The 12,864-nt window shown below is 41.9% G+C and overlaps 1 protein-coding gene across 4 annotated transcripts in view; it reads left to right on the forward strand.

Annotated features, from left to right (window-relative positions):
• The window catches only part of snx19b (sorting nexin 19b), a 26,973-nt gene that overhangs the window by 11,958 nt on the left and 2,151 nt on the right, over positions 1-12,864 (forward strand). For all 4 annotated transcript variants that reach the window (XR_002918517.2, XM_036214780.1, XM_024265316.2 and 1 more), the window contains 5 exons: positions 650-743; positions 818-974; positions 1,505-1,631; positions 12,269-12,453; positions 12,550-12,637. Coding sequence is in view for 3 of the 4 variants with exons in the window: in XM_036214780.1 (XP_036070673.1) it covers positions 650-743; positions 818-974; positions 1,505-1,631; positions 12,269-12,453; positions 12,550-12,637 (651 nt within the window). In the remaining variant the exon portion in view is untranslated. The remainder of the gene's footprint in view (positions 1-649; positions 744-817; positions 975-1,504; positions 1,632-12,268; positions 12,454-12,549; positions 12,638-12,864) is intronic.

The following is a 12,864-nucleotide window of genomic DNA, read 5'->3' on the forward strand; positions in this document are numbered from 1 at the left end:
TCCATTAGGCGAAATTATTTGTGCAAAAAGAAAGTTCTAGAAGAAGTACCCGTCGACCGTATGAATAGCAGGAGACCGCGGAGGCCGCGTGGGGTTCGCTCTGCGGCGCTTTAGGCGCTTCCAAGTCCAGTATGACGTTTCTGAATCTGTTTGTCTGAAAGTGGATGGTAAGAATGGAGTGGGGTGGGAAGCTTGTGGTCTGCAGTAGCAGCTTCTGCATCACAGCTATTTTCAAACAGTATTGTTTTGTCCTCTCCTGATTCACAATGATTTGGAAAAAGAAATACTCAAAATTGCATTTTAAATCTTAATCTTTTTTTTATATGTCCTCTATCATCATAAATATGCCATGAGGACATGTTTAAAACACCATTTCCATCAGAGTGGGTGTTTAAAGCAGATCAGAGAGGGAGCAAATGTGTAGCAGCAGCTTCATTAGTGACGAACAGAAACATTTCAAAGATCTTAGAAACACAGGCATTAAAATTGAATCGTTTTTTCATTTCTTTTCTTTCCCTTAAAACTTCTCTGCTGTTTTTCCTTCACATTCATGTTACAGAAAGTTTTTAATGGCGGCTGCTACTGTTCTGTGATAGATCAGTCAGTTCTGCTCAGCTGTGACTCATGCAGACTCTTTGACCTCTCACAGGTCCCGCCTCAAGCTCTCTGGTAAAAGTGTCCCCTTCATGAACGGTTCGGATGTGCGAGCTCCGGTGCTGTTCAGCTGTGACCAGACTGCCACAGTAAGGAGGCGTCTTCACGGCTGTATGGTCGTTTCTCAGGTTTGTCCGCTTCATGCTCTGCTGTACTCCTGCAGATGTTTAACGGGATGTCTCTGGGAGATCTGGAAGCATTTCTGGACAAGCAGGAAAAGCTGTCGGCGGGTGCTGAGGAGGGGGAGGAGGGCCGTCCAGGCTCAGGACAACAGGGAGGCTGTGTGGACGTCCACAGAGCAGAGCAGAGTCAAACACGCGGTGAGACCCTCAAGACTGTGAGGAAAAACATAAAACTGAGTTGTTGTTTAGGTTTGGGTGAACTCGCTGTTAGCTTTTCCCAACACAACGTTGTTATGATTTGGGTTAAAGGTTGAATCTTTTAAAACACATCAGTTGACCTCATTAAGTCTGGTTATTCGTTGAGTAAAGAACTGAAAAATGTTTTGGTTTGATAAATAATTGAACCTTCATAACAGCCGTGCAGAGACTGGATTAAATATTCGCTTGAATCAGTTTGCTGACTCTTGTTTTGTCTCAGTTTGACCACATGGGGGCAGTTTTGATGCTCCTTTGTCTGCAGAAGTGGCTGCAAAAGTTAACACTCCTTCTGCGGTACTCTTATAAAATCATCAGCAGGTCTGGAAAGGACCTTTGTCCATCCAGACACTCTTAAGTTTAAATTCTAGAGAAGACCGAAGTCTTCCTGCTGAAAACACCAAACATGTCCAGACTTTTCCTCAGATTTCTTTAAATGTCCTTCATCTTCAGTGTATTTGTGTCTGGTTCAGGTGAGATGGCACTGGCAGAGGTGGCTCTGAATCTCCTGTGTCTGCTGATGAAGCAGCAGTGGAGCTGGCTGTGCTCGGAGAACGTTCAGAAGGCCGTCAGGCTGCTGTTTGGGACCCTCATTGACAGGTGACCACATGTCAGAGAGCTGCTCACTGCACCTTTTTCTGTTTCCACACAGTCAGTGTAATGTAGCCAATCCCAGTCTCTTTTATAGAGATGTTTGACAGATCCTGCTGACATTTGCTCACAAACGAGACAAAAAATGTTTTATGATTTCAATCATACTTTTTTTTTTTACTTTGTACTTTTGGTTGGGGGACTTAAAAAGGGGGACAAGAGAGAGTAGCCTAATATTTACTCTCTTTTAGAGAAATGCTTTCAAACCAACGATTCTCCTCGCAGCAGTCAGTCCGTACAATCACCATCTTTGTCTTCATTGGACTTTTCCGCGTACAGTTCTAATAGGCCTGAGTGTTGAAGTTCCCCCACACAGTAGGTGGCAGTATTCCCTGTTTTCAGTGAGTTTTCATCCACAAATAAATGGGAAAGAACAGCATGTGAGTGCATAGATTACAAAATGACAGAGCTAAATGTAACTTTAATATTTTCCATCATGGTCTGTCTCATAGATGTTCTTTACAGTTTGGTTCATGCTTTGGTTTACACATGGACCTTTCTTAGGGATGACTCATTAACTGACACAGTCACCCATTGTCTTTTATTGTTTCAAAGAACAGCAACATGTTTGTTTTTTTCTGAGTCTCAGTTGTACTGAGACATCAGTGAACTCAGAACGTGACATGTTAGACCAAAATATGTGAAAGTTCATTGAGGATTAACGGAGTCCATAAAGATCAAGCAGATCAAGCTGATTACAGTCTGGAGTCCATCATTGTACAAGGAGAAAATTAAAAGATCCACAGAAGAATCCAGGAACCAAAGAATGACAAAAACATGAGCTCTCAGACTCCAGAGCAACTTAAACCTAACCACAGCTGGAAAAACTGTTGATCGGAACAGGAAGACTGAAGAAGAGACAGGACCAAAGTGGAGATGTTTACTTTTATTGTCCAGAGTCAAACGTCTGGAAAGGGTTTCTAGGAGCAAAAATGGGCAAACCTGTTCGGGACATGCAGGTGGCCTGCAAGAAACAGCAAGGTTGCAGACCACTCAGTGATCCTGTAAAGGGAATATGTTCATTTACGTTTTTGTTTCTGTGCACTTGCTGGGAATAAGGTTAGGAGTTAAGTTGATTATGCAGGTCTGTTGTATAGATTATTCATATTTACAACCGCCCGTCTTTCAAGTCCTGTCGGCGGTGCGAGGGACCAGTAAGTGTTGTTCATATGAAAAGTGCACTTTCACCCACAGACAGCCCATATCCAACTTTAATGACAGTTGTGACCAAAGCTTCATGAAGAACTAGATATATAGCATTAACTGCGAAAATGCTTTGTGTGAATGCTGTAAGCTGAATGTGGCAGCTGAAGATGCTGAAATTGATAGCTAAAAACGCTAAAGTTGAAAGCTGAAAACGCTGAAGCTGTTAGCTGAAAACGCTAAAGCTCATTGCAAGTAGAAGGGGCGGTGCAGACCTGGGTGAGGCGGTTCAGGTAGGAAAGTCCCACTTGGATAACCACGCTGTAAGCAAACTATTGGGGCTTTGAGACTGATGTTGGAGGAGGAAATTGCTTGAAGACAAAACAAAGAGGGTGCTGTTTATTACAATGGTCAGTGAGGATGATGATGATGACCTGAAGGCTGCTCCCAAAGACAGAGGAAGTAGACCAAAGATCTTCCTTTGAATCATTCTTCAGCTGTTTGATAGATGTGTTTTGGAGTTGTGAAGGGTCTTGGGGTGGGGTGGAGGGGTGTCCGGTTGCAAAAGCAGCCTCCTCCTCTGGTAAATGAACGCCTTCAGTTCAAGGATGTCTTATTGTGTCTACTTTTTATGGATCGGAAAGTGGGACAGTTGAGGACTAAAATAGTTTCTTTCTGTAAGGCAGTCTGGATGGAAAATCCAGCTGAGTTTGCATCACTGTTGACACTGAAGCTGAAAGATTTTGAAGGAGCTCTATGTGAGGGGACCCTAAGTTCAACTTCTCAAGGTTTAAAGAAGAACATTATTTGTCCAGCTTGGTGTTTTAAGCTTCAGGTTGCTGAAGTGAAGGAGCCGCATTATTTGACTACTCAATTAGGTTGTAATATTAATCAGTCGGTCAATCATTTTATTTGTAGAGCAAATTTTTCATCAACATGCTACTGGTATACAAGGTGCATAAACAACATGTATAATCACTAGGTCAAACAAGGAAAAGGTCATCAAATGAAACAACAGCAAAAAGGCAAACATAAATGTATGGAAACACTGTGGCTAGTGGCTTGAGATGCTGTAATGATGTGGAGAAACTGGTTGGTGATTTTATTGAAACAATTCAATGATTGTATTCAGTCATGCTGCATGTTGTGGGTCAGACAATTATTGCAGGTTATACTGTAAATGTGGGAGATTCCTTATCTGGGTCTGGAGTTTGGGGTCTCATGTTTTCTGCTTTCAAGACATTCCTGTGGATTTCCATGAGTTCACAACAAGCTTTAACTCAACCAGAGGGACATGTCTCCTCTAGCCTTGTGCTGCACCTGTCCTACATTGCTTTCCAACTACTTCAGAAAGTATTAATACTTTCATGTACAAGTAGCACGTCTCACTGAGATGTTCTGGGAGATTTAAACCCTGTCTGCAGCCTTATCTGAATGTTTTCTGGCACTGCTTTGGCTTTTGTCACACTGTTAATTAATGCCCAGGAATTTCTGTCATCCCTGCTTGGTTTTAGCACAGGAGAGCACGTTGTTTAGGCCCATGCCTTCTTCTGTGTGCCGGTGTACCGTTTCACAGATGACCTCGTGCCCCATTGGTAGAACATTCTAGTGTCACGGTCAGAACTTCAGTGCTAAGTAAGTACAACTTTACTGAGCTGAACCCATCAGGTCAAAAAAGGCATAGAGCAGAAAGGCTGTGGTCAACGTGGTCCATGACTCTCATTGGTCCTCTACTCACAGCAAAGACCAACGGTCTAGACGTTCTCCTCACAGCATTCATTGCATGCAACCTGTATAAACTACAGTTTATACATGAATGAATTCATGGTCAGAAAAACATGATTAGTGATGTACTTTTCCAGATGGTTAAGTGGGATTTTGCTGCGTTTTGGTCAGTAAGAAACTGTTTCAAATGGGTCTTAAGTGTTGAAGGTTGCAGGCAATTGTCTAAAATGACCTATAGGTGGCAGTATGCCTTCCCTTCATCAAATTACCATCCATTGACAAGTAAAGGCAGAAGCTCTCATGAAAACATAGACACAAAAAGTCTCATAAGGTGTAATGGTGTGAGCTATTGCCCTGCTTGTTTTGCAGTAACCGTACTTCAGTAATTACTGCTCACTGGGATCAGGTGTGTTCAGTCAGAAACTGAGTTTTCTAAATCCGGCTAATCAGAAATTACTTAAGCAGGGCAGTAATTCATTAGGAACAGGCTTGGAGACCACTGGTACCAGTGATGGTTGAGACAAATATTATCCTGTTATTTACTTTTTTTTCTACAAAATGACCAGATACAGATTTTTGTTTGTTTTGTTTTTCTTTAAGTTGTTTAGCCTTGTCCACACATAAAATCAAAGTATTTCTTTACAGCTGTGTTGTTTGAAAACTCTGCCTCACATTTCAGTATCACTGACTGAACTGACCAGGTTGTTTTTACACTGTAACCTTGGGCTCACACGGCTAGCGGTACAGTTCAGGTGCGATGTGGGAGCGGTCTAGCTATAGCCGATGGCTCATATTAGCTCCTGGTTGGCTGCAGCCACAGGGTTTGCTGCCGACTTCGCAAAACTCCAAACTCACATACATTCACGCTAAACCTGCCTTTGTTCGCTGCGGTTCAGCTGCATTGTCCGGCAACAATTTGAACCAAACGAAATGGATTTGCAGCACCGCAGAGGCCTGACCGCCTGGAGTGGGATTTCCTCTCGCACTTTTAAAGTTACGTAAAGACTGCGGTGCTCGCATTAGAGCTGTAATGCTAGCAGTGTGAGTAAGAGTTTTAAGGGTCATCTGCTACCTTTTGGTTTAAGTTCTGGATTAGTGATAAACAGTCAGTATGGATTCTATAAACTTCTATAACCTTACTTCTGTCAGAGGTAGTTCACCTCCAGGTTTTTGGCACCTTTTGATGCCTAACTTGACAGATTTGGCCTGAGGTGGATTATGGGTGTCGGATGAAGACATCACTCATCTCCTCGTGACTCTGGCGATGCCTACATGTCTGCCCACCTGTTTCTGAGGTACAATGACCACAGACTCACCGTGGCTCCCGGTTCCGGCTGCTTGTGTTGTAATCCACACCGTGTAAGGGGCTGTGTTAGCTTTCTGTCAAGTTCACACGTTGGTCCTTTTCAACAGGCTATCTGGGGCAAAAATGTAATCTATTAACAGCCCTACGGAAATGTCCCCAGGAGCTATTGTGGTTTGTACATGTTTACACAACAAGATTTATTCTGCAACCCACACCCTTGTGAGCCATCATTTTAACCAGCCAGTCTTTGCAGCCACACTAAGATCCTGTAGCTTTGGAGGTAGATGGAAGACGAATGCTGTGTTCTTTTGGACCTAAATCCACGATAAACATGTTAAATAAAGATGGTCCACCATGAAACCTCTCACCCATCCTTTGCCCTCCTCACGTCCTCGGTGTAGGCTTTCAGCAATGACTCCAGCTCTAAGCCTGAGCTGGAGATCTGTAGTTTGACAGTTTGACTTCTGTTTTTGTGCACATACACACACACCTGTCTAGTTGAAACTCCTGTGGGACTTGGTGGTGCTACTCTGACATCTTTTCTAAATAAATCCCACTTGGTGCTGCATCAAGTGTTCATGTCTTTATTTTACTCATTTGGTTCATAGTACTGAACTGAGTCATTGAGAAACTAGAGAGCCCGGAGAAACTAGTGCATGCTTTCATCTTTAGTCGACTTGATTACTGTAACAGTGTTTTTACAGGACTACCAAAAAAATCCATCAGGAAACTGCAGCTTATTCAGAACTCTGCTGCTCGGGTTCTCACAAGGACCAAGAAAGTAGACCACATCAGTCCAGTTCTGAGGTCTTTACACTGGTTACCTGTCTGTCAGAGGATAGACTTTAAAGTTCTGTTACTGGTTTATAAAGCTTTGAATGGTTTAGCACCAAAATACATGACTGACCTCCTGACCCAGTATGTACCAGCCAGACCTCTCCGGTCATCAGGATCCGGTCTTTTATCAGTTCCTAGAGTCAGAACTAAACATGGAGAAGCTGCATTCAGCTTCTATGCTCCACAGATCTGGAACAGACTTCCAGAAAACCTTAGATCTGCTGAAACACTCAGTGTATTTAAATCCAGGTTAAAGACTCACCTGTTCTCAGTTGAATTTGATTAATATGTATTCAAAAGTTTACTTTCACACTGTTTATCTGTGCTTGTTTTAAATTAAAATCTTTTTACTTTCTTTTAATTTTATTTTAATGATCACACCTTTACTATTTCTCTTGATCTTTTCTTTTAATGTTTTATGTAAAGCACTTTGAATTGTCTCTACATGAAATATGCTATACAAATAAACTTGCCTTGCCTTGTAGGTAAAGGAAGTGTAGAATTTGCATTCTGAAATCATCCTCAGCTGGTGAAATCCACAAAGTAGTTAGTTTTAGTTTCTACAATTGAAGGCCCCTCATTACTCTCTTTGTACACTTTTATTAGACAGTCATGAACATTTTCACACTTTTTTCTCTAAACTCTCAAAGTTCAAACCTTCATAGTAAAATAATTCTAGTTTAATGAAGGAAAACTGCTAATGATGAAAGATTTATATAAATTTGGCAAATTGACTGCAAGACATACAGCATGGAGACTGATGAAAAATGGTCTGCTGCTAATCAAGATGCTGAACACAATGTAAATAATAGAAAACTTTCAAAATTGCACTGGAAAAAAATCTTAAAAATTGGAAGAGCCATGAAAACTGAACAGCATTATAGTAAAAGAACACTTTACACAAAGACAGGTTCTTTAAGCTCAGTAGATATGCATTCTTCATAAAAAATAGCTATTTGTGTTGACTTTTGGTAAAAGATAATGCAACCCGATCCTCTTTGTTACCATAAAGAAGCAGATTTAGGTTTTGTTTTTATTTTTTTTATCCTGATGTAGGCTTTCACAACATGTTTCTTCTGAAAAAGAATGTTTTCAGAATTATAGTTGAAGTATAAAAATCAGAACACTTAATACTTTTGTTCACAGCTATAATTAAATGTTTGAATTTGAATTCTGTCTTGAGCTTGTAGCTCTGTGGGACATTCGCTGTCTCTTCCACCAGGACGCGTTTGCAGTTGTACGCCGGTCGACTCCTAATCAGAAGATTCCCAGGTTTCCCGCCCATGCGTCGAAGTGTCCTTAGACAAGACACTGAACCCCATATTGCCTCTGGTGGAAGGTTGGTGCCAGTGTTTGGCAGCAGAGCCACCATCAATGGGTGAATGGGACTGTGACTGTAAAGCACTTAGGGTAGAGAGGTAGAAAAGCGCTATATAAGTATACGCCACTTTTGTTTGGAACTGTGATGATTGGACTGGTTGCTGTCAGGTTGAAGTTCCTGTCAATCACTGTAAATGCGTTTGCTCTTGTTCATCCATAAGAGAAGATGGATGTTGCATCTTTTGCTTCCAGCTGCTTCCAATAGCTGCATCCAGTGTCAGCAGCATTCTAAAGAGCATTCAGTACATTTTTCAGAGTTATGAAATGCTTGATCCTCTCTGCTGTGCTGCACACAATATTTAGGCTACAAGACCTGCAGAGGGCAGCATCACGTTCACTCTGCTCTTTCAGCCTGAAATGAGTTTTGTCTTTGACAGAGGGCAGTGTAAAGATGTGTATGCCAAGTCTCCACCAGACTCGCGTAGAGTTACTGTGCTTTGATCTGTCTTAATGAGCTGAAAGTGTGTCTGTGTCATTTGAGGCACACACTCATCTGTCAGTGCAGGCACTTGGACAGTCTTACTGTAAGCCTCTGTGGACAGTTTGGGTTCAGGTTCTGGCCCGGTGGTGTAACATGGCATGTCTCTTGTTTTGACCAGACTGTGGCGATGGTGCCACCAAGACCTGAGCAGAGGCGCGCTTTCACGTTCCTAAACCTGAGATGGTAGAGCAGAGATAGCTCAAGGATCTCTGATGTGTGGACCGAGACATCTCTGAGACACGCATTTAAAGTAGACTGAGATGAGTGATCAAGTTGTCCAGGTTTGTTGGTGTAAATACCAGGGTTCCCACAAGATCTTCAAAGTCTTACATTTACAAATCCACAAATAAAGTTTAACAAAAGCTTTAAAAAGGTACATAAATATAGTGTGTGGTGTCTTAAATTACAGGCTATTACAAATGTGTTCACTGTACTGTTCCACTGCGTTTACACAATGTCTCAGCTGCAGAGAAAATGATGCCAGCCTTCTCTGTTTCACCTGTTCTGTGGCCACAATCATCAGAGCTCCAGATTAGCTACTGGTCAGATGCAGCCAACTACTCGCCTTCCTCTGACCGCAGCATTTTCAAACAGAGCCTGCACACCTACAGGAATCGCTGAAAACTGGCCAATCAGAGCAGAGCTCAGGCCTTTCACTCCCTCTGATTGGTTTAGACCACAATATAGGCTTAATGTTTGTGTTGCTGAATCACAGAGATACTTTCAAAGTCAACAACCTTGGATTCCTATTAGTCACCGGGAAATTAGGGCGCACGTGCGACTAAATTGGTAACACTCTAAACCCCGATTTATGTTGACAGCTGTTGAAAGTAGGACCTGTTTGTTGGGAACGTTGACGCCTCCTCACATATGGTCTAATGCTCGTGCACAGTGAACACGACCTGGCTGGAGAAGTTTAGACTGTTTTTTTACTTGTACTGAAGTACAAGTTTCTCAGATTGATTTTAGAGCTCAGGATGTCGTGGTTTTTGTAGATTTTGTAAAATTTGAAATCATTGAAAGTAGTGGTTTTAGTTTAAATCCCTAAAAAGTCAAATATGAAGCTCTCACTGATTCAAAATACCAGCTCAGTGGTCTTGTGGTAGAGTGTCCGCCTTAAGACTGGAAGGTTGTTAGTTCAAATCCTGGCCAAGTCACACCAAAGACTCTAAAAATTGGACCCCGTACATCCCTGCACTCAGCATTATGGGGTTGGATTGGGGGGTTAAACCACCAAATGGTTCCTGAGCGCGGCTGTCTGCAGCTCACCGCTCCCCCTGGGGATGGGTCAAATGCGGAGAACAAATTTCAGGCACCTAGGTGTGTGACATCTAATAAGACTTTAACTTAAATGTGGAATTCAGTCCATGTTTACTACAGTACAGTGTTGTCAGCTGTAAGTAAAAGACAAAGATTTGAAGATCATGTGTTTCGTTTCTACAGAAGATGGACTGAAAATCTGTTGGCGTGAATCCAGCTGTCACAGACCCTTTTCACAGTGACGTTAGACAAAATGGCGACAGGGCTGAAAATGTTAATAGTGACTTCCAGTGTTCAGGTTTAAAATGGCCAAGCTGTCAGCTGAATGCTGTTTAAAGCTATTTTACATAAATGATAAAAGATAATCTTACCAATTTCAACAGAAGAATGTACAATATTTATTTTATGAATGTCCTGCTGAACTGTATTTTCATTTCCTGTCTTACATTGTCCACAAATCTAAATGCAAAGTTGAATAATCCCTTAATATTTGAGGTTTTATGGAAAATATTGACCTTTCATTTGAGCAGATTTTATTCTATCAGGTTCTATTTTGCTTGATGTTATTCACACGTGTTTTAAGTGCAATCAGCACAAAAACTGATGGAAATGTATGTTTTCCACAGGTAGAAGGAGCAGCCAAGATGCACCTCGCTGCCTGCTGGTCGCGTGTGTTTTAACTGCACCCAAAGCTAAAGTTAGTTGTTGTAATCAGAGGTATTGGTTGTTTTTCAGGGTATTTTAAGGGGTAATTGTAAAAATAGGAATGCATTTAGTAGGAAAATGTTTTTGGTGGTTTCAAATTTGTTTTTATCTTTGTTTACATTTATTATCCTGCAGGATCAGACAATGTTATGATCAACAGCAAAGAGGAGCTTCATCAGAAAATAACAACAGTTATTAGTTTTTCTTTCTCGTCAGACACGTTGAAATTGTCTGACTTTATCTCTGTTTTTAGTGATTTTGTGAACTCAGAAATGTAATCAACTTTAACTGGACAGAAAAGATCTTCTGCAGATCTACGTCTCATCCCCGTCGTGGAAAGCTAGCGTTAGCATTAGCATCAATTAGAAGAAGAAAATCTGAATGACCTTCATAATCAAACCAGCAGCATTCAGTGAAGTTCCTGTAACCTTCATCTAACTATGACCGGGTTGTAGAGAGAAATAATCCACGACTGGTTTAATATCATCCAGAGGATTTTGGGGAAGCAGCTGTGGAGCGTTCTGCAGGAGGAATACTGACATCTGATCGAAGAGGGAAAACAATACAATCTGGTGGGATATTTAGAAAATAAATAATGTACACATTTCAGTTACAGGCTGGGTGGCTCAGTGGGCTAGGTGAAGGGCTGACACGCAGGAGCCCTGGGTTCGATTCCCAGGGTTGTCCACTGATCCCCACCCAGATTGGGTCCTTAGGCAAGACCCTTGACGCTGCTGCCTAACTGGGTCCCTGTGCCCCTCAAGTACAGGGTTGTGTCAGGAAGGGCATCCGGTATAAAAACTATGCCAAACAGTGAATGCTGTTACGCTGTGGGGACCCCGAAAGGGAGAAGCTGAAAGTGAACTACTACTACTACTACACATTTCAGTTACAATTGATTAGGTTAGCTTTCATTATTCTCGTAAAATAGCTTTAAACAGTGTTCAGCTGCTTTCCATCTGTTTTTGTCTGTTTCCACGTGTTCCTCCCAGAAACACGTCTATGAGGAGTCAAACTCTTACAGCTCCTTTCTAAAACGTCATTCAGGTAACAGGCCCGTCTGTCAATGGAGCTGCTATGAACAATGGAAACAATGGAGTTCTTTGCTACTTCATAGATACATAAATCAAGAATAAATCTTTTTTCAAATATAGTTTTAATCTTAACCTAATGTTTGAGCCAACCCTCTACACACATTTTTTAACCTTTTTTTAAATGTTTTTTTATTTTTTACTATTTTCTGTTTTGGTAAAATATATTTTAAATTACCGTTAATTTTTTTAATGCTATCTGCAGCGACTTTCACTTATTTTATTTCATGAATTTGAACTTGAGCTCAGACGGAAAAGCTGTGGGTTCTCACTGCACTTCCCACTGTTCTACACCAGGGGGCGTCACTGTTCCAGTTTAAAAATACATCTGAGCCACTTGCTATAATCCTACTCTGTCTTAAACTTAATATCTTTATAGACAAACATCTTGCATCAAATTATTAGTTTGATGAAAATGTAAAAATGTTTACGTTTTTATTAATCTGGGCAAGAATTCAGGCCTTCAGGTTAGGTTTCCCTTCAGGATTGCTAACACTTTATCTGTTAAAGTTGAGATTGACCATCTGCTGAGTCATTGTATGAACGGTAATGCTGACTCAGCTCTTTCTCTGTAGTCAAACAAAGAATCACAGCAGAACTGTCAGTGATCCATGAAGAACACTCGCAGTTTAAAGGAATCCACTTCTGTCCCGTGCAGATGGCTGGATGTGAGCGTGGCCGACCTGACCTCCATCAGGTACTGGGTGGTGTACCTGCAGGTCATCCAGGAGGCCGTGTGGCCTGGGGGGGTCCTGCCTGCCGCTGCTGAACCCGAGCGCAGCCAGCAGCAGAAAGAGCTCACCAAGCAGCGGGCCCTAGAAAGCCTGATGAGACTTGTACCAGGTTTGACTCGCCGAAGTCCAAATATCTGTCGGCCGGCCTGGGATATGGCGAGCGTGTCCTCTAAAGGGGCGTGTCTGTCTGTCCGTCTCTCTGCAGACGCCATCTCAGAGCTATTGGGCTCAGAACCGCACAGGCTCAGCTGGCAGACGGTTCTGGACTCTTTCCAGGACCCCCTCATTAACAGGTAAGAAAACACCAGCAGGTTCAGTTCTGCAGCTTTCATAGCTACTCAACACATTTGAATGCCAAGAAAATAACTATAATGACAACGAAGGATGAAACAATTCTTCAGGAATCTGTAAAACAAAAAGGATTAAAACTCATCAACATGTTCATCGATGCAGAAAGTTTAAAAATCGATTTGACAGCTTTCCATGCAGGCCTGTGTGTGTGTGTGTGTGTGTGTGTGTG

This window comes from Oryzias melastigma, linkage group LG13, assembly GCF_002922805.2.
Source record: "Oryzias melastigma strain HK-1 linkage group LG13, ASM292280v2, whole genome shotgun sequence".
Taxonomy (NCBI): domain Eukaryota; kingdom Metazoa; phylum Chordata; class Actinopteri; order Beloniformes; family Adrianichthyidae; genus Oryzias; species Oryzias melastigma.